This window comes from Crocodylus siamensis, chromosome 1 (genome assembly GCF_052110815.1).
Source record: "Crocodylus siamensis isolate JL-2025a chromosome 1, ASM5211081v1, whole genome shotgun sequence".
NCBI lineage: Eukaryota > Metazoa > Chordata > Crocodylia > Crocodylidae > Crocodylus > Crocodylus siamensis.
Genome location: NC_143395.1, coordinates 167,965,169 through 167,986,734, shown reverse-complemented (window position 1 = coordinate 167,986,734; position 21,566 = coordinate 167,965,169). Strand labels below are relative to the sequence as shown.

The 21,566-nt window shown below is 44.6% G+C and overlaps 1 protein-coding gene across 2 annotated transcripts; it reads right to left on the bottom strand.

The window, feature by feature from the left end:
• Positions 1–14,629: 14,629 nt before the first annotated feature.
• Positions 14,630–21,065, bottom strand: PFN3 (profilin 3). Of its 2 annotated transcripts, XM_090031526.1 has the most exons (4): positions 20,634–21,065; positions 19,054–19,110; positions 18,677–18,764; positions 14,630–16,160 (listed from the first exon to the last, which is right to left on the bottom strand). In XM_090031526.1, exon 4 carries the CDS (start codon positions 15,446–15,448, stop codon positions 15,035–15,037), a length of 414 nt encoding a protein of 137 aa, XP_089887652.1. In that variant the 5' UTR covers positions 15,449–16,160; positions 18,677–18,764; positions 19,054–19,110; positions 20,634–21,065; the 3' UTR covers positions 14,630–15,034. The 2 variants fall into 2 exon arrangements, with proteins under 2 accessions (XP_089887652.1, XP_089887653.1); XM_090031527.1 differs by lacking the exons at positions 18,677–18,764; positions 19,054–19,110; positions 20,634–21,065 and adding an exon at positions 16,572–17,376.
• Between the last annotated feature and the right edge of the window lie 501 nt (positions 21,066–21,566).

Genomic DNA, 21,566 nt, shown 5'->3' with positions numbered 1-21,566 from the left:
AGAACAAACTTTGAAGAAAAGAAAAATTAAAGATATGAAGAATGGGATAAAATGGAATGAGGGCTTACCAAAGGTAGATGATGCCAAATTGACCTGATACTTTTCTTTGAGGACATATATGGATTTCTACTTAAGAGAAATGTGAAAGAGAAGGGGTTGTCAGTCAAGGGAAATTTTAACCATATGATGAGGTGCTTTTCGGGAATTATTTGTAACATTAGGGCTGAGTAGTGAAACTGTAAAAACAAAAGTAAGGAGCTGGCTAAAGGGGAGATGACAGGGGTTGTGCAGAAGGCTGGAGAGGTTACTAATGGAGTTCTTCAATGATCAGTTTTAGAATCAATCTTATTTTCATTAATTACCTTTGCAGAAAATGTAGAAGTATGCTAATAAAATCTGATGGCCAAATTTAGAGGCATTGTCTAGGAGCCTTGGAATATGATACAGGAAGAACTGGGTGACCTTGAGGAATAGAGTAGCACAAATGGGTTGAAATTTGATAGTACAGATTGTGAAGTCATGCACTTAAGAGCTAATAAGAATTTCTGCTGTATGCTGGAAAATGACAGAAAAGGAGAAGCATAATGTTCAATCACAGGATGTGATGATGTCAGTCACAAGGTAAATGTGATCCTTGAATATATCAAGTAAGGCATTTCCTGAGGAGGGTTGGTGCGGGTACGGAATATTCATGATTCAAGACATTGCTTAGACCTCATCTGGAAGATTTAAGAAAAATGAATTTACACTGAAACAGGGATAAAGAAGGACTACTAGAAAGGTCAGGGGAATGGAGAACTTGTTTTCCTAGAGGACACAAGATTGGCTTGTTTAGCTTAGCAGAATGAAAAGTAAGAGGAAATATAATTTCGGTCTATAAATATGTAAGAGAGGAAACAAAAGTAAGGGAGAAGAGCTGCTAAAAAGCAAAGTTGACGCAGTGCAAAAAGGGTATAAACTGGCCACAAATAAATTTAGGATGGAAATTAAGACAAGGTTTCTAGGTCTCAGTGGTGTAAGCTTCTAGAACAGCCTCCCAATAGAAGTTGGGGGGGGACCTTGGTAAGTTTAGGGATGGCGTTACATGAGACGGTTGTCTACTTCAACAGAGGCCTGAACTTAGTGACCAAAGAAGTCCTGTTCAGTCCTGAATTCCATCTCCTCTCAGTTGCTTGAGGCTTGAGTTCTTGTGAGGTCATTCCCACTAATTCTGTAGTCACCATGGATTACTGCAGGTGGAACGGGGCAGACACAATCTAATACAGTTAATTTTTTAAAGTTTTTTTTTAAGGTTTGTCATAAGGAATTAAAGGGCACAACCCTTTTCTTCCTTATTCCATCCCTTTCAATTAAAGTCCTTTCAGTGTTAAGTACAAATCCTGTATCACTGAACAAAGTAATACCTGCCTAGTCCTGCTCTTCTGGTCATAACAACTTAATTGCTGCTAAAACTAGTCATAAAATTCTTAGGAAAGGTTAAAGGACTTATGTTTATAAATGCTTTCACCTACCAAACCTAATGCAGAGAAGTATTTTATTGCACCATGTATTTAGTAGTGCTCTATCTCAGGAAGGGCCTTGTGACACTGGGACATGAAACTATATCAGCTGTTTACCAAGCTTCACTAATCATGGTCTAGAGTTCACTTAGATAAGGAATAACGCTTTAGAGATCCTCTGCCTATCTGCACAAACTGCAAAGCTGAAGATGACTTGTGTCTGTCTCTAGAAAATAAGTTATCTCTTTTTCTGTTTCCGTTCCCAAGTCCCACTTTATTATATACTGTACCATCTTTCCCTTTCTCAGATAAGATTAGTGCTACAGTCCATAAGCTTCTGCAGTCACCTGTTCAAAGCCTGCCTTGCCCCTCCCCTTGCCCCCTCCCCAACAGCACTAGGGGCTCTAAGGGGTATGCATATTTAATGAAGAGATGCCAGGATTTAAAATGCTTTCAATCCAGAGGGAAGAATATTTGTTGAAGCAATTTCTCCTTTGTGCATGTTAAAATTTTGTAGCCAGGCATGTTTGGGAAGAGGATTCTAACTGGAACTCCTATACATAATAGGACATTGCTTCTGTGGTCATGAGAACGCATCTTCTACCATCATACCCTAGTAACTACAAATGTGATTTCTGTTCTTGATGGCAAGGCTTAAGAAACCAGATACCAAAACCACTTCCAGCCACTGGCTTCCAACACAGGCACTTAGAATAATGCAGGGCCTTTGATCATTGTGAACAGCATGCAAAGATCTAAACGAAAGCTGCATTAGCAGATTGAGAACATTGTTTGGTCTTTACATTTAGGATTAACTAGGTCCAGTAACCCTAACCTAAAGGCATTTGTCCTTGAGTGCCATCTGGTGGGAATAACTCAACAATCCCATGCTAATTTAGCAATGTTCATTGTTTTGCAGTGCCTCCCTAAGGCTGGGATTTGCTATCTCAAAAACAATTCTGCTACTGTTTCCTGACTAGGGAGACCAGGAAGGTAGTATGTCATGATTGATCCCTTGTTCAGAATCTATAACAAGCTGTTGCACTGGAATGTTTCTCTGCGTATCAGCAATTTATATCTGTTTGAACTCTCTATGTCAAACTTCCGGTTGTTTTAAATCAGTTGTTCATTTTTTGGCAGAAGTGTTGGCAGAAATCTTCATTTTTTCTTAAGCATTAAAAAAAATGCATTGCACTTTAATCCCAGGATGTAGTGGGGCTTTAAGAACATAAATAAAGTAAAGCTTCACTGCAGGGAAGAGAGGTGCAGTAGGGTTATATTAATTTACATGGAATAAATGGGCCCACAGAGTAAATGGTGGTTAACATGACCCAGATGTGTCACTAACCAGTTAAACTAGGTTCATGGTTTCCAGTTCAGGAGCCTGCATAGTTATATGGCAGATGAACACAAAGATGAGCTCTAAAGTCAGAAATGTATTGATTAGGTTGCATGAGAAAAAGAATCAAAAGCAAAATAAACCACTTTGAAGAAAATAAACGATTTTGGTCATGCAAAGCAGCCTATTCAAAATCCCTTAGCTGGAGAGAAGTTAGCTTGTTCATTTCTTATTCTGTCAAACAATCCTTATGGTAGATGAAAGGTTAGTTCTGTTTCTGGAACTTGAGTTGCTGTGAGAATGCTGGTTATTTTTCTGCTTTTGATAAAACAGGCATATAGGGAGGTCAGTAAAGGTAGATGTAATACAGTTTTTGTTATGTTCGCAGGATACATGATGTCTCATCAGTCATAAACAGACACTATATTGCAATGACAGTTGTTGCTCTGCACCTTGGCTTGCTTTCTCAGACTACAGTGTCATCTGGGCAGGGTTAGGTGGGCTGTCATCCTGTTGTGACGTGCAGTGGAATGCAGCGTATCTTAGAACTGAGTGGAAAGCTGAGAGAGAGGAGAGGAAGAAGATAGTTGGGGAGTCAGAGGAGGAAAAACATAGGATCTTACTAGCATCAAGTTAGGTTGTTTGTTACTCTGGCAGTGAGGGGGCAGGTATCTTCACTCATGTATGTCTGAAGACTACATATCATTAACAGAGGACAATCTCTGGTGTAAACAGAACCAACCTTTTCTTTGGTCCACCATTTGATCCCCAAAGTCTTTCTTTTTGAAGTTTGACAATCTTGTGAAGCAGACAATCCCGATTTCACTTACCATTTAGGCCTAATTTCCAACATGACAGTTTTGGTTAATTGATTTCTGGTCCCATAATCCTCTTGTGTGGAATCAGAACCTAATATAGCGTTTTGGTGATATAAGTAGACTTTTTTTTAATCTTTTGTGTAGCCTTCTTTTTTAAAGTAATTGTTGCTGGTTATTATAACATTTTACAAAACTTTCACTTGCTTTCCATGGTTGCATTCACAGTTACAGTAGGCTTAGTGCACAATATGATGCCTGATTTGAAGTGCAAGGAGGAATTCAGGTTCACAGAATATAATTTGCTATACTGGATCCATCCAGGACCCCAGGACTAACACGTTTCTATTATGTGCATCTTGGTGTTCTACTTGGTTTCTATATTTGAAGGGCTCAGAAAGCAAGCTGTGCCTGATTAGTTAGCTAGAACAAGGGAGAGAGGGTAGCAGTTTCTACTGACTATGCACAGCTTAAACTGGAAGTTTTCCTACCTCTGGTAGGCCTCATTCAACATTTAGGAAGGTGCTAAACCATTTTCTACAAAGGTTATTTGTCCTTGTACTGCAAAATGAGATGTCTGCTAGCAAAAAGCTTTGTCACTGACCTTGTCAGCTTTCCCTGAGTGTGCACAGCCTTTCTTTAATTTTTCCATCTCCTTCAGTGACACATTTGGGTAACTGGGGTTACAGGAAATTGAGGACATTTTCAATATAATTAATAGGAGTCAGAGAAAAAGGCACCATGTCAGCTAATGTGGGACTGGATATTAGTTTAGAATAATCAAAGCTGTACTGTCTTGATGGCTGCACCTTAACGGGACCTATTTAATGCTGGTCAAACTAAAAAGACACTCTTTATGAGGCTAGAATCTTGCTAAAACTGATAGATAATGAATAAGGCCACATACCAAACTATCTGCCTTTTATTCTAATAAAATAAAGAAATCAGCAAATTGGCATAAGTGATTCCTTATAAAGACAGCTCCTCAGGAAAGAAAACCATTATCCTACTGCTTTGCAGAATTGTTTTCCATTAGGAGACATACATTATTAATGACCCTATTCTCAGGCTATCATCACCAATTATTCACCCAAGAATTTTTTCCCCATGTTTATTTCACTGAGTTCAGTTCAAGTGTGTGACTCACCAAACTCATTTGTTCCCTTGTAGAAATGGAAGCAGTAGTGCTTTTCCCACTTTTACTCCTTTTAAATAAATCTTTCAAATATCCAGGTTGTAGCCATATTGGTCTAGAGGCAAAAGGAAATCAGGACTTGTGGTAGACGTGATAGCTTTTATTAGCCCAACTAGATTTTTGTAAAGAATTTTTTTTGAAAAAAATCTAGCTGGTCTAATAATAAAAGATATCACTGGAACCATGAGTTCTGATTTCTTTTAAATATGTTTCATAGTTTCTAGGGTCGGAAGGGACCTGAGCCAATCATTGAGTCCAATCCCCTGCCACGGCAGGAAAGAGTACTGGGGTCAAATGACCCTGGCTAGGTGTCTATCTAGCCTCCTTTTAAAGACCCCCAGGGTAGAAGCCAGCACCACTTCTTTTGGAAGTTGGTTTCAGATCCTAGCTGCCCTGACAGGCTAGATATCAGGAGGCGCTACTTCACTATCTACCCTCTGCCAGCTTGTGACCGTTATTTCTAGTCACTCCTGGTAGTGCTTGGGCAAACAGAGACTCCCCCAGTGCCTGCTGGTCCCCTCTGACTAGTTTGTAACAGGCCACTAGGTGCCCCCTCAGGCTTCTCTTGTGGAGAGAAGTCCCGGTTCAGGTCCCATAGCCTGTCCTCGTAGGGCCTGCCCTGCTGCCCCCGATCATGCGAGTGGCCCTCCTCTGGACCCTCTCCATGTTGTCCACATCCCTCTTGAAGTGTGGCACCCAGAACTGGACGCAGTACTCCGGCTGTGGCCTGACCAGTGCTGCATAGAGGGGGAGGATCACCTCCTTGGACCTGCTCGAGATGCATCTGTGGATGCATGACAAGGTACAATTGGCCTTCCTGACTGCATCCCCACACTGCCGGCCCATGTTCATCTTGGAGTCAACGATGACTCCAAGATCCTTTTCTGCCTCTGCACGGACTAGAAGGGAGTCCCCCAGCCTGTAGGTGTGGTGCCGGTTGTTCCTCCCCAGGTACATCACCTTGCACTTGTCAGTGTTGAATCCCATCCTGTTCTCATACGCCCACCCCTGTAACCTGTCTAGGTCTGTTTGCAGCCTATTCCTCCCTTCAAGTGTGCCCACATCCCCTCACATCTTAGTGTCATCAGCAAATTTGAACAGGGTGCTCTTTACCCCCTCATCCAAGTCACTGATGAAGATGTTGAACAATGCGGGCCCGAGGACCGGGCCCTGGGGGACCCCACTGCCCACATCCCGCCAGGTCGAAAATGACCCATCCACCACCACTCTCTGGGTGCGGCCCTCCAGCCAGTTGGCGACCTATTTGACTGTGTGGGTGTCGACACCACAGTCCCCCAGTTTCTTAATGAGAACGGGGTGAGAGACAGTGTCAAAGGCCTTCCGAAAGTCCAGGAAGACTATGTCCACTGCTACCCCTGCATCTAAGGATTTGGTGACCTGGTCATAGAAGGCCACCAGGTTGGTTTGACAGGACCTGCCTCTAACAAACCCGTGTTGGTTGCCCCTAAGCATAATCTCCCCTGCTGGCCCCTTGTGGACATGCACCAGAATAATTCTCTCAAAAAGCTTACTCAGGATCAAGGTAAGACTAACTTATCTTGCTGGGATCCTATGACCCCAGCTGACTTCCTGCCCTTTGGGCAGGGGGCTGGACTCGATGATCTCCCGAGGTCCCTTCCAGCCCTAATGTCTATGAAATCTATGAAATCTATGAACTGGCCTATAGTTTCCCAGGTCCTCCTTCCTCCCTTTTTTGAAGATGGTAACCACATTGGCCCTCTTCCAGTCCTCTGGCACCACACCAGAGCACCACGAGTGCTTGTAAAGCCATGCCAGGGGTCCTGCAATGACCTCAGCCAATTCCCTCAGTACTCAAGGGTGGAGATAGTCTGGACCAGCTGATTTGAATACATCCAGTCCCTCCAGAAGTTCCCTAACTAGATCCTCAGTAACCCTTAGCCTAGGTTCGCCTTCCCCAGGGTGTAAGGGGGGCCCAGAGTGGGGTGGTTGTTCCAGTCCCTGCTCAGGAAAATGGAGGCAAAGACATCGCTAAATATGTTAGCTTTGTTATCTGGTGTGACTACCACATTTCCTAGTGTCTCTTGCAGGGGCCCCACATTACCCGGTACCTTCTTTTTGCCCCCTATGTATTTAAAAAAGGACTTCCTGTTGTCCTTGATCCGGGAAGCTAGTCCCAGTTCCATCTCTGCCTTGGCCTTCCTGACTGCCTCCCTGCATTTCTGAGCAACCACAGTATAATCCTCCCTGGTGATGGCCCCTCCTTTCCATTGGGTGTGCACCTCCCTTTTAGCTAGGAGACATTCCTGGATGCTTTTGGTGAGCCATGGGGGCTTTTGCACCCTCCTGCCCCCTTTGATCCATGTTGGGGTTACCTCCCTTTGGGCTTGGAGGATCATCTCCTTAAGGAGTGACCACTCTTCTTGGACACTTGGCTCCCCTCCCCTCCAGGACCTCAGTGCTTCCTCAACTATTCTCCTTATTTATACTATGTTTAGAAGGAAGGCTTTGAATTTTGAGTGTGCATGTAATTCTTATCTCCTCTGCCTCAGGTCATGCTGAAAAACATGTAGATCCCTGACTGTGGGATGTTGGAGGTGGGATAGACCCAAGAGCTTAGATCATACAGCCCAGGCCTATCCTGCCCTGGATCTTAATAGGCTAGACTGGATATTAGCCCAGAGCTGCTCCAGAACAGAGATCCCTCATGGGACGGCTCATCTAGAACTGCAGACCCTGGGAGCCTGAGATTTCTGACCTTCCACTTTCTCACCAGGATCCTAAAACCCCAGGAGTCATCAATCCTAATATATGACCCTATTTATGGCCAGCCAGAGCTCCCAGGCTGCCAGCTTTATGTCATAAAACACAGATCACCTGTCCTGAGAGTAGTGGGGTCTCCAGGTTCCCTGACAAGCAGCCTCAAAGCTCTGAGAGTCGCTTTGTTTCTCAGTGTTCTCAGACCTTCCAGACTCATGTGACCCAGGAACTTGGATCTTGAGTTAAGAGACCCTAGTTAAAGCCTGGTCTTCCAAGCCTGCCAGACTCCCTGCTGCAAAACCATGAGTCAAGATTTTGTGAAGATACTCTAGGACACACCCATCTGAATTTTCCCAGTGAACTTGTTCTGAAGTGGAGCCAGACAGAGAGCGAGAGAGAGACCTGTGTTTCAGATCTCTGCTGCCCTGGCTTTTGTGGTCATTCTCGAGTCATTTTAACAGAAATCTTCAAAAGCTCAGCTTGAGGCAGACACCTAGTATGGAGAATTTCATTCAAAATGTTTAATGTTATAAGCCATTATATAAGGAAAAGTGTAGAGTAAATTTAGCTAGAGGTCTTGGGACCTGCTCTGCCTGTCTGAGAAATCCAGCAAACTAGCACTATGTTTTTTTCTGTAACTAATTCAGTTTTTCTGTATGTGTTTGTGCAAATCTTTTTTGTCTCAGACAGAATTAATGTAATGGCCTGATGGATGGCATTGCTACACAGGCATACCTGAAAATGAGGCAAAAACAGATGCCTGTTTAGCTACTGGAGATATTTTAATGTATGCAATCAAATGCTTAGTAATCTTCATATTCCTTGCAGCCATTTCTAATAAGTGATTTTTAGATTTGTCACAACACAGCAGGAGGAGGGTGATTATGTGGAAGCCATTATTTTCCTTGCTTCCATTGTTTTTCCTTTAGTTCCACCATGCTACAGAATTCATGAGGAAGTTTGGGTTAAATGTAACACAGTCAGATGAGTTCAGTTATACACAGGCTCCTTTAGCTCAGAGTTGAAGGATTTGGAGACTTGGAACTTGGTGGATTCAGATTCATTCTCTCAATTAATTCCACATGTACTGATGCTGGCCTATGATATGGACAGCATCTGTACTCAGATCACTGTCCCTTATGAAGGACTTTGTGTATCTTAAGACACAGAGCAACACTTTTTTATCCCTTTGCACCAGACAGTTACTGCCATTTTTATGCACAGTGTTGTTAAAACATCCAGCACAAACCAGCATGTTATTCCTTCAAATTCCCATTATGATAAAGCTTTTTTAATGTCGTGGGCAGGAGCACAGGAGCGTAGGGATGCCAAGTGCCAGAAAGCAGCGTGTGTGTGTGTGTGTGTGTGTGTGTGTGTGCATGCACACATGTGGGTGTGTGCATACATGTGTGCGTCCACATGTCACATGTGCATGGGTGGCATGCCAAGCTGCCTCTGCCTGTGCTGTGGCCTCCTGCTCTGCAGCAACTGCTACTGCTGTGCAAGATGCCCTTCTATATCGGTGCCCTTCACCCTCCCCCACCACACAGTTATGTTAGTGGAAAACAACAATAAATCCTCAGTTATTTCTCTCCTAGTCCTCTTTGTCTTTCATACTTCAGGCTTTGCAGGGTGGGGACTCTATCTTTGTGATTTGCACAATGAAAAAGGCACTGCTGGTGCTTAACAGATAATGTTGGCTCATTGCTTCAAGCTCATGAAAAGAAGTGGCAGTTCTCAGAAGTGGCAGTTTTCAGCATGCACTTTTCTTAATTTTTTTCACCAGGATAATAATTAGTGTCATTGCAGTTGCTTGTAATGTCAAGGAATGGGGGAAAGGGACTGTCTTTGTGTGTGTGTTTGTGCATTTGTGCATGTGTACTTTTCTTTTCCACTGGTACTTATGTTAATCTGTTTTGACTGCTGGTCATTAGCATTCCCCTTTTGAGAAAAACCTTTGTTGACTATATATCTGTATTGTAGATTTGTTGAGCATGTTGGTGTCACTGGGCATAACCCTAGGTAACTCAGAGGGATGGAAGACCACGAGTGCCAATGAAGCCCCTCTGCTCTAGGCCCAGGCGAGCCAGGCCCGCCCCCCCGAACCTTTGTAACCCTTTCTTTGAACTTTTGTAACCTTCTGTAATACTGGAAAACAGGATGAGTAGCAAGCAAACTGAAACTCCCTAAATACTGTTACCTGTGGAATGCAAGGGCACCGCTCAGAGAGAGAAGGGAGGAGGGAAAAGTGGGGGGTGGGAGTCAGCTAGTGGAAAAATACTGCAGAAAATGACCAAGGTATAAATATACACTGTTGCAGGGCTAGGGGCGCAGGATTTGAGACCATACAGTCTCCCTGCGCCTTTTACTTGAGCTCAAATAAACTCTGTCTACTTCTCCCCCCAGTGTGTTTATTTGGCGTGATGCACACCGGGCAACGAACCCAATTGTTGCCTCCCTCGGGCACCTTGTGCCTGCAACAAGCGTTTACTAACATGTTAGAAGAGTAGTTTCCTTGGTACTCTTTCTCTGTTCTCATAGGTGTGGTTGCATAATAAGGATTGTTATCTGGTCTTCATTTAATTACAGAATATTACTCCATATTAAATTAGAAGGTTAATACTCCTCAAAGAGCCTGTGGGATTTTTTGTACTTCACATGTGTTGTAAGTCTTTTTGCAGGAGATGGCCTCATGTTCTTCAAGAGAGATTTAGAAAGCTGAGTTATCTGATGGGCAGCGTGGAAGAAAGATGGGGTGCCATTGTAGGATGGAATTTCTTGACAGAATAGGTAGTGCAGGGTACTGAGTTTGGGTTGCCTGATGTTATGGGTGGCACGGCTTTGAGGTGTGGAGTGTATACTGTACTCAGGTCTACAAGTACCTCAACTACTGTGTTTGCCTAGCGATGTGCTGGAGATTTGTGGTAATGGTTTGGCTTCTGTTCAATAACTTTGCAGTGCAGAGCCCTGCCTGTCTTGCTAGACCCTGTAACTGCCGGCCTGGCAGAAAGAAAATAAGGATAGCATCTAGTGTCCAAAGAGTTCCCCTTTCTATCCTCTTCCTTTCTTTCATCCCCTGCCTCCTCCTAGTGCTATTCAACAGGACAGAGACTGTCTAGCTTTGGATGGCTGAGTCCTTGCTTTTAGTTTTCTGGTTCCTGCTTATTGATTCCTAGTCATTCTGCTTCCCCTCATAATGGCCATTGAGGTGTGAACAAGGGGAATGTGAGAAAACAACTGAGAAAGAAGTGCTGTTCTGACTAGTCTTCCCTGTGTACCAGACCTGTGTCGGGGAAGAATTCATAGTTTCATAGTTTCATAGTTTCTAGGGTCAGAAGGGACCTGAGCAGATCATCTAGTCCGACCCCCTGCCATGGCAGGAAAGAATACCGGGGTCAAACGACCCCAGCAAGATGTTCATCTAACCTCCTCTTAAACACCCCCAGGGTAGGAGCCAGCACCACTTCTCTTGGAAGCTGGTTCCAGACCCTAGCCACCCTCACTGTGAAGTAGCACCTCCTGATATCTAACCTAAACCTACCCTCTGCCAGCTTGTGACCGTTATTCCTGGTCACTCCTGGCGGTGCTCGCGGGAACAGTGACTCCCCCAAAGCCTGCTGATCCCCCCTGACTAGTTTATAACAGGCCAGAAGATCCCCCCTCAGCCTTCGCTTTTGGAGGCTGAACAGGTTCAGGTCCCGCAGCCTGTTCCTATAGGGCCTGCCCTGCTGTCCCCTGATCATACGAGTGGCCCTCCTCTGGACCCTCTCCATGCTGTCGACATCCTTCTTGAAGTGTGGCGCCCAGAACTGGATGCAATACTCCAGCTGTGGCCTGACCAGTGCCGCATAGAGTGGCAGGATCACCTCCTTGGACCTGCTCGAGATGCATCTGTGGATGCATCCCAAGGTGCAGTTGGCCTTCCTAACTGCCTCCCCACACTGCCGGCCCATGTTCATTTTGGAGTCAATGATGACCCCCAGATCCCTTTCCGCCTCCGTGCTGACAAGAGGGGAGTTCCCCAACCTGTAGGTATGGTGCCGGTTGTTCCTCCCCAGGTGCATCACCTTGCACTTGTCTGTGTTGAAGCCCATCCTATTCTCGTCCGCCCACCCTTGTAACCTGTCTAGGTCTGATTGTAGCCTGTTGCATCCTTCCAATGTGCCTACGTCCCCCCACATCTTAGTGTCATCAGCAGATTTGAACAGGGTGCTTTTTACAACCTCATCCAAATCACTGATGAAGCTGTTGAACAGTGCAGGCCCGAGGACCGAGCCCTGCGGAACCCCACTGCCCAGGTCCTTCCAGGTTGAGAAGGACCCATCCACTACCACCCTCTGGGTGCGGCCTTCCAGCCAGTTGGCGACCCAATTGACTGTGTGAGTGTCTACACCACAGCCCCCCAGTTTCTTAATGAAAACAGGGTGAGAGATGGTGTCAAAAGCCTTCCAGAAGTCCAGGAAGATTATATCCACTGCTACCCCTGCGTCTAATGATTTGGTGATCTGATCGTAAAAGGCCACCAGGTTGGGCTGACAGGACCTGCTACTGATGAACCCATGTTGTTTGCCCCTAAGCATGCAGTCCCCTGCTGGCCCCTCCTGGATGTGTGCCAGCATAATTTTCTCAAACAGCTTGCCTAGGATCGAGGTGAGACTAACCGGCCTATAGTTTCCCGGGTCCTCCTTCTTGCCTTTTTTGAAGATGGGGACCACGTTGGCCCTCTTCCAGTCCTCCGGTACCTCACCGGAGCACCACGAGTGCTCATAAAGTTGTGTCAGGGGACTTGCAATGACCTCGGCCAGTTCCTTTAGAACTCTAGGGTGGAGATCATCCGGACTGGCTGACTTGAATACGTCCAACCCCTCCAGAAGCTCCCTAACTAAATCCTCGCTAATCCGTGGCCCAGGTGTGCCTCCCCTGGGGCCCAAGTGGGGCCCAGCAGGGAGGTGGCTGTTCTGGTCCCTACTTAGGAAGACGGAGGCAAAGAAATCGTTAAACATGTTAGCTTTGCCGTCTGGTGTGACGACCAAGTTTCCCATGGCGTCCTGCAAGGGCCCCACATTACCCAGGACCTTCTTTTTACCCCCTATGTATTTAAAAAAGGACTTCTTATTGTCCTTAATCTGGGATCCCAGTTCCATCTCTGCCTTGGCCTTCCTAACTACCCCCCTACATCCCTGAGCAACTACAGAATAGCCCTCCCTGGTGATGACCCCTTCCTTCCATTGGGTGTAAGCCTCCTTTTAGCAAGGAGACATTCCCGGATGCTTTTGGTGAGCTACGGAGGCTTGCGTGCTCTCCTGCTCCCTTTGATCCTCATTGGGATTACCTTCCTTTGGGCTTGGAGGATCGTCTCCTTAAGGAGCGTCCACTCTCCTTGGATACCTGGCTCCCCTCTCCTCCGGGACCTCAGCGCTTCTCCAACTATCTTCCTTAGCTCGTTGAAGTCTGCCCTCCTAAAATCTAGGGCCGCTGCCTTACTGCATGCCTTTGCCACCTTACGCTGGACGGTGAATTCCAGCAGGCGATGATCGCTGTCGCCCAGGTGGTCGAGCACCCGCAGCCCCCTCACCAGGTCATCACCCGTGGCCAGCACTAGGTCCAACAAGGCGTCCCCCCTGGTGGGGCTGTGCACCTCCTGGGTTAGATGGAGGTCCTGCACTCTGGCCAAGAACCTACGTGAGCGTTCAGACCTGGCTGACTGTTCTTCCCAGCAGATGTCTGGGAAGTTCAGGTCCCCCATGACTACCACATTCTTAGCCTTCACTACTTCTGTGAGCTGACCCAAGAATTCCTGGTCTAGCTCTTCTCCCTGGTTGGGAGGTCTGTAGTAGACTCCCACCGTTAAGTCCCTTTCCCCTCGACTGCCTTGTACTCTAATCCAAAGCACTTCAGAGTGCCCCTCCCCTGACTCTTTGCTAATTAACTAGGATGTGTATTCCTCCTTAATATAGAGCGCCACGCCCCCACCTCTCTTTCCTATCCTGTCCCTCCTGTACAGCCTATAGCCCTTGACATTGACCGCCCAATCATGCAGTCCAATTAGTGCTGCAGCATTTAGTACAACACTTTGTCCTGGGATAAAATAGTTTGTCTCAAGACAAAAGTGATGTTTGCTTGTATCCACGGACTTCCAGTCAGTCAACAGGCCTAGTAGCAGAAGGCTGCCTAATGTCCTATTCCTATCACAGTAATGGTGGATGCAATGGTAGTAGTGTGTGAAAAAGTCAAAGAATTGAGATGATACAAGGCCAAGGATCTTGAGGACACTTGTCATGGGAAAGAAAAGGTTGAATGAGGAATGAGCAGCTCCATCTTCTCCCCTCTGTGCAGGGACTGGAAAAAGAATATTGAGGGCTGAAAAAAATCCAAATTACCCTCCAAAATTACTGTATAAGGTAGAGTCATTAAAGTATTTTAGGAAGTGTGCAGGTTGAAAGACAAAATTTCCGGAAACCACATACACACTAGGAACAAAGTGTTTGTCCTGGAACTGAAATGTCTCGAGATTGGCAAGTACAACATTACAAGTCAGCTGTAAGCTGCTGAATGCATTATTGTTTTTCTGCAGTTGATTCAATGATGCCATCCTGGGCCAACTGTTCAGACACACTTCAAGATGGTCATGGAAGACTGCATGACTGCACTTTGTCCTGGGATAAGATGCTATATCCTGGGACAAATATGATGCCTGTTTGTTGCCACAGACTTCCAGACAGTCAAGAGGCCTGGTAGCAAGAGGCTGCCTAATGTCCTGGAATAGTTCAAATTCCTAGTTAACCAGTCTTGTCCCAGTGATACCCTCCCTATGTAACAAACTGTGGTCATTATCATTTACATAGCACATGTAGCAGAGGTGCAGAGTTTTGCAGCCACCTCTTCTAGGTTTACACAATATATAGATTACCTATATTCTGCCCTTAACAAATCCTCTGTGACTAATATGGATAGTAAATGATACACGTATTAATAACATTCTATAATGAAAGAAAATTATATAATTTATTTCATTGATTGTCTAATGGAACAGTATAAAAATATTGAGTATTCCCAACACCCCGGTTAATCTTATTTTTAATACTGTTTGTAGGAGCTCTCAAACCTCCTGAATTATAAATTTAGGGCAACAAGGCAAGGGTCTCAAAATAATAGTGGATCAGCTGGAGCTGAGGCAAAGGGGGGCTAGTCAAGGAAAACATAAACCCTCAGTCAAGATGGCTTAGAAACAGCATGGTTAATGTTAAGTCTTATGGGAACAGTAAATATTGCTCAGTCCTCTCTCAAAGAGACAGACAGGCAGATTGTTAGTAAAACAACAAACTTCCCCCACCCCAAAGAAAGAGACAAAGAAATGGTTAAGTGAAATCAGGATTTTTTTTCCCTTTCTTTTAAAGCAATGAGATTTTCACTGTACTTTCTGCTCAGGAAGATGGTGTCTCTTGCTTTAGCTACCCTGGCTTTTCATGCTTGTAATCATCTCATGGACCTTCTTGTTAAGGGCTCCTCCATGGATTCCCTTTTTACCCATGAGGAAGACTAAGGCTTTGGGAGTCTTGCCAATACAGATGGACATGCTGTCACCCCCTTTGGTTCTGGCATCCATCACAGCATCTTTGTCCACCAACAGGTTGTCACGGATCACACTGCACTTCTTGCCAGCTATTGTAATCCCAGTCTGCAGGAATGTTTTCCTGTCCTGACCTGTGATCACCCCCACTTCCTGAGGTGAGATGGCAGCAAGCACACCTCCTGGCTTGGAAGCCCACACAGACTTGTTGTCCGAATGCCCCACAATAGCTACATCTTCAATGTTCTTGTCCTTGAGGATGGTGTTGATGTAGCTCTTCCAGTCACCCATCCTGTCAGAATGCCTCTGAAATAATCTCAGCCAAGTATTGGACCTCTCTTTTGTCTTCTGGTCTCCAGGACCTGAGTTCTTTCAAGCTAAGCCTGGAGATCCTGAGCTGCAGAGGATCCTGGAGAGTTTGCACTGAGGAACTAGAATGATACAACAGATGCTACTCTTGCTTTACCAGTCAAAGACATCTGTCCCTGTGAGGCAGCTGTCATCTGTATGCTTAAACAGTTGCTAGGAGTCTCTTTGTGATGTCAGAAGCATCTGTCATCATGGCCTATAGTGTATTATGATGTAATATGTCTTAAAAGTAAAGGTAGTTTTTATTCTCTGGATGTCCAAAGATGTTGTTTGTACTTATCTCCTCTGCTACCAGACAGGGATATTCCTATGACCCTCTTTTTCTTTTCAATTAGTGCCTTCAAATAAAATGAAAATTCCTCAGTGGTATCTCACAGGACTTGGTGTAAGGGCTGAAAATGAAAGCGTACAGATATAGTAACATAAGCTTAAAAGGAGGAAGTTCTGTGTCCTGTAGTTGAAGGTGTTAAAAAATCTTTCAGTGTGTATTGGATCTGATTTTGCCCATTGGATAGTTCAAGGGGAGGACTCCATACTCAGAGGCAGAATTCCTCAGACACAAAATTGTCCGACCATCTCCAAAGCCTTTCTGGCCCTCTTTCTATGTCCTGGTCTGGAGACATAATCTTTTGATCTGGAATATCAGAAAAGAGAACAGGACATGCAACATGGTTTACTTATACTTTACAGCTAAAATATACTTTGTTTTTCACAGCACCTGCAGGTTTTGGGGTGGGCAATGAAAAACCTATAGGATTTTGGGCAGAAACTCATTAACATGAGTTTGCTGTGGCTTCAGGTGGTAACTGAAGTAGAATTGAGCCAAATCAGCTCCTTAATCTGAACATTTCTGAATTTTGGATCTGAATCTCAACCTAATCCAGATTTCATCTGTAGAGTCCAAACCAAGTAAATGTGGATCAGTTTTAAAATCTTACTTATAATTCAATCAACATCCCGTTATGGAAACATGACCTCCCACATACTTTGTATCAGGAATCAGGGCAACAGGCAGGAAAAATTACTCCCAGTTGGCCCTAGTTACCTTAGGCAGCCAGTGGGCTAACTACTTTCAGCTGGTCCCACTGGCCTGCATGGTTGTAGCTCCCAGCTTAAAAGCAGCAAGTATTTCCGCTCAGCAAGTTAATCAATAGGACAGATATTCTGTTTAGCTTTGGATGACTGAGTCCTTGTTCTTTGTTTTCTGGTTGCTGCTAGCTGATTCCTCTGGTTCATGGCTCTTGACTTTGCAGTTGCCCATGTCCTAGTCTTTTACAGCTGGCTGCTGTGGACTACTTGGCAAACACCTCTGGTCCAGATCTGGCTTGACCCTTTTGGCTCTGGCTAGGTGATGACCTATATCAAACCTTGGCATCCTGATCTTCTTGCTCCTGATCCCCTGGACTTTGAACCTTTTCTGTTCCTGACATTGTCTGCTTCTGATCAGCAGGGTTGTGACACTCTTAGGGTCAAGCTTTTGGTGTCCATATTGAGGTGGTACCCTTGATATCATGTCTGAGCCAGTCAAACTTTCTCAGTTCTCTCATGTAGTGGCAATACCATCTGAGCACTTACATAGCAGTGCCACATTTATACCAATTTGAATATGTCCATCAAAGTAGATTTGATTATCCTTGGGAAAAATACATAAATAATATCAATGTTGTGAATTCATAAGGGATAATTCTTATTTAATGTCTTGAAGAAACCATTTCTGAGGATTTGGGAACAATTTGTAAAATCTTCAGTTCTGGCCTTTTTCTTCTGTTTGCCATATATTTTCAGGTGGGAATAGTTAACCTCTTCCAGGTAAAAATTGTTTTTTGTGGGTGCATGTATGATGGGAAGGATTTTTGACATGCTCTGTGCTTCAGGATAGAACTTCATTGGAACCTCCTGGATGCTCACTGTTTCTGAAGAGAAAACAGTTTTTCCAAGCACCTCAGAAAGTTTAAGTGCCTGAATTCACATTTCCATTAAAAACAAACCAACCTACCAAAATGCTTGAGATGCTTAGAACTAAAAACAATTACATATAAAAGGCATAACATGTTCAGTATTTTCTAGTCCATACTTTTTTTTTACTGCTGCTGCTTCTTGAGCTGAATTTTTGATTGAGCTCTGCAAAGTAATGCTCACTTCTTTTTCCTACACATTTACAATAAGAAATTTTCAATATGCATTATCCTAAATTTGTTAACAATTAATTTAATCTGCCATCACTAGCTTGGTTGAGCCCCTCTGAAGTTTTGCACAAAACTCGTAAATAATCTGAATAGGTTTTTTTTATTTGCAGATCTGCTCCCTGGTCACTCTTTCCACCCGCACTACCCCATAAACATTAGTTTAGATTAATTTAATGAATGACAGTCCTAATAAAATATATGTTAACAATCATGTATAGAATTATGTGACCCACTATTCGTATTTTGTCAGGTTGAAAATTGATAATTGATATTCATGCTCCTGTTTTCTGTCTCCTGGCCAGCATTCTTTGCTTCTCCCATCCCAAGACCATCTAATGGCTTTTTAAAAGGCCTTTGACAAAGGCTTTTGGATAGTCCAAACAAATTGTCTGCATTTTTTTTGCTTGTCTATGATATGTCGTGAATAAGAGTTCAGCAGGGGAGGTACATGCCTGTCTGTCAAGTGGCTTATGGAGAGAAGTATCAGCTGTGGTAGATGCACAGACTACATTTCTGTTAGAAGCCTGGTCATATAACTGAATCACCATACTGACCATATTTCTGGATATTGACGTGAAGATCTGATTACTGAGGCAATATATGCAGTCCTGAGGCAGGGGCTTGCTGGGCACTGGAAGTACAATGTGAGCAAATAAAGTGGTAACAGAAGCATGCAATAGCAAAATAGGATCATAGGAAAATAGAGCTGGAAGGGACCTCACTCACGGCTCAAGGTAGAATCCTTCTTGACTAAACCATCCCAGCCAAGTGTCTGTCCAACCTGTTCATCAAAACTTCCAAGGATGGTGATTCCACGATTTCCCTAAGTAGCCTGTCCTAATGGCTCCTCCAACTTGTTATGACCACTCTCATGGTCAGAAAGTTCCTTCGAATCTCCAGCCTAATTTCCTTTTTCTGTGGTTTGAGGTTTGTGACAGGCATGGAGCCACAAGGCAAGACTTACCTCGACCGGGCGAGGAGCAGAGTTGGCGGAATGCCATGCTGGAACAGAAACGCGGTGAAAGTGAAACCGCGGCAGGAAAAACACTGCACTAAAAGAAAAAGAGAAAGGGGAACAGTGGAGCCAGGAGAAGCCTGAGCTAGCTTCCATATCAGTGTGAGCATGCTTTATGGCAGCATGCCAGTGCCAATTTGCCAGCTGGCCCCTTGGGACTGGGATAAAAGGCCCGGCAGAAGAGCAGCTCGGGGGACCAGAAGTGAGTTCTCCAATGGGCCCAGAATGACCTGGAGCAGAGCAGAGTCCCACTGAAGGGACATGGTGGTTGCCCCAGGAAGGGGCCTTCAAAGATAAACAGAGCCATACAAGGCTCAGTGACTTACCTAAAGAAACACCATGGACTCCTGATATCTCCCACCCAGATTGGATCCAAATGAGACCTGAAGGGACAAGGAGAGATGGACATCTAAGCTGTGGTAAGTATAGAGCTGAGAGAGAGAGAGAGATGCCGGGGAGCAAGGTAACCCAGGGTCGGAAAGATGGTTAGGTGGGACCAAATACAGTCGGGGGAAAACTCAGATGAGATAGCATCCAAATCCGATGGGCATAAATTCAGAAGACCGGAACACCAGAGTCTACACTGTACCAGAACTAGCAAACTGGAAACAACATCTTTTGTTGGCATTAGGTGGGGTGCAGGGGAGGCGAAGCCCCAAGCAGGAACAACAGTTGGGAAGACTGAAGGAAGGCACCAGGAAAGGTGGGACAAACTATCTTCCTCCCAATTAAAATAATTTATTTTAGCAAGACATGGCAGACGAGACCCCCTGGGGAACCTTCCAAGATCTGACCCAGTAACAAACTGTCTCTTCCTCAAGCAACGGTGAAACCAGAAAAGCCCAGACGGACAAGATGCATGGGTGAATGGCACAGGAGACTACAAGGTTGTTGCTTCTAGTCATGTCTCTTAGAAAACAGAAAGTTTGGAAAAATTGTCGTTGCTAATGCCTGGAGAGAGAAATCAAGGAGAAGGAATCCAGTTAGGGAAACAGTAGATGGAGAGGTTGGAATAAAGTGGGCTCCAGGCATGGGCAGATCTAGAATTTTGAAAAGGGGAGTGCAGATGATGAGGTGCATCATCACATATAAAACAACACATATTTTTCTCCAGTTAAAAATAAACTAGAAGCTTTACTAGTATGCTAGGGGCCTAAGGATGTATTTTTTCAGTTTAGGATTGAAGCAAAAACAAATATAACTTCATTGGACTGAGTTAAAAACAGTCTACAGGGCTGTGAAAAAGGAGCTTCATGAGCAGGAGCAGTGAACAGACAGCAGAATTTCAGAACAAAGGATAGCCTGATTGGTGGGACATCAAGACCATGGAAAAAAGGAAAGGGTTATTAATACCCATGAAATGAAGAGTTTAGAAGATATCAGGTAGATTATAATGAGCCATGAAGTGAAGTGACTCCCTCAGCACTGCCTGACTGGAAGTGTTGCTGCCATGGCCAGGTAATTAGTTTTAAACTACGGATGGAGCAGGAATCAAAGGGGGCTGCAGGTACTCCAGTACACCCCACCCCTGGGTCTGCCCTGGCTCTGGGAGAGCCCCAACAATTCAGTGGATCCATGACCCATGGAAACAGAAGCAGGAATCCTTCCCCACCAACAATCAGATCCTCTTTTTTTTATTCGCAAAAAAGATCTATTTCTTTATACATAAATAAATATTTATATACCACATTACCTCTGTCCTGGCCATAAATCTATGCATACCACAATACCTCTGTCTCCTATGGATCACTTGGCAGGCCAAAGCCCATACACATTCTTGTCACAATATTCACACTGCATCCTGCATGCCCATCACCCTTGCCTGTCACAATGATGCAACCTGGCCTCTAACCCTTCCCCCCATTCCTGTCTACTTCCCAGTCCTTTCAGTCTTTGCTGTCCTTACCTTCTCTCTTGTTGACTCTCCCCGTCATTGTCCTTGTCCTTGTCTTCATCATGGCTTTCTTCAGGGGTCCCATCCCTTGACAATCTGTGCCAATCCATCACATCCTCCGTTATAGCTGCCAAAAGGTTTGGGTTCTATCAGAGATTTATTACGTTTTCTTGGGGCCCTGGTTCAGGAGAGACACAGACGTGTCCTGAGTTGCACAGTGCTCCTAAGAGATGGCATATTTTGCCTTTACTTCATGTTGCCCCAGTGTATCAGCTCAGTATAGAGATTTGTCATAGGCAATTTATACATCAGAAAATTCAACACTTCAGGGAACCTCAGTGAAAAAGAAATAGGCTGATGTCTGCTAGCCTGACCAAATACACGGTTTGTCCATGTGCTCCTTTTTTTGCATGTAAGTGTAAAGGTGATCTTTTATTATGTAAATGTGTCACTGGCATGTAGACAAGGTTCTTTGGGCAAATCTGATGTATTTTTTATTAGAGCAACTCACATCGTTGAAAAAATTCTTCTTTTCAAGCTTTCAGGTTTAAATACCCTTCCTCAGGCAGAGGAAGTGTCTGCAGCCGGGCTGTGCTCTTTTCCATTTGAAACAGAAAAAGAGCACACACCAACTGCAGACGCTTCCTCTGCCTGATGAAGGGTATTTAAACCTGAAAGCTTGCTAAGAAGAATTTTTCCAACTATTTGAGTTGGCCTAATAAAAGATATCGGATTAACCCCAAGAACCTTGTCTGCCCGTGTCCTTAGACCAACATGGCTACGTCTCTGTAACTAGGCTGTAAATATGTAATGTAACCCCTTCTTTGCATCTACCCCTTGGCAATTGGTGCCAAGCTAAGCCAACTGTTTATCGTGTAAATATGTAACTAGCACATAACTCCTTCTTTGCATGTTCCCCTTGGCAACTCGAGGGGAGGTGAAGGG

Bases quoted from the DNA above. Each gene is read 5' to 3' on its own strand.
- PFN3 (XM_090031526.1), bottom strand. From the start codon at position 15,448: ATGGGTGACTGGAAGAGCTACATCAACACCATCCTCAAGGACAAGAAC.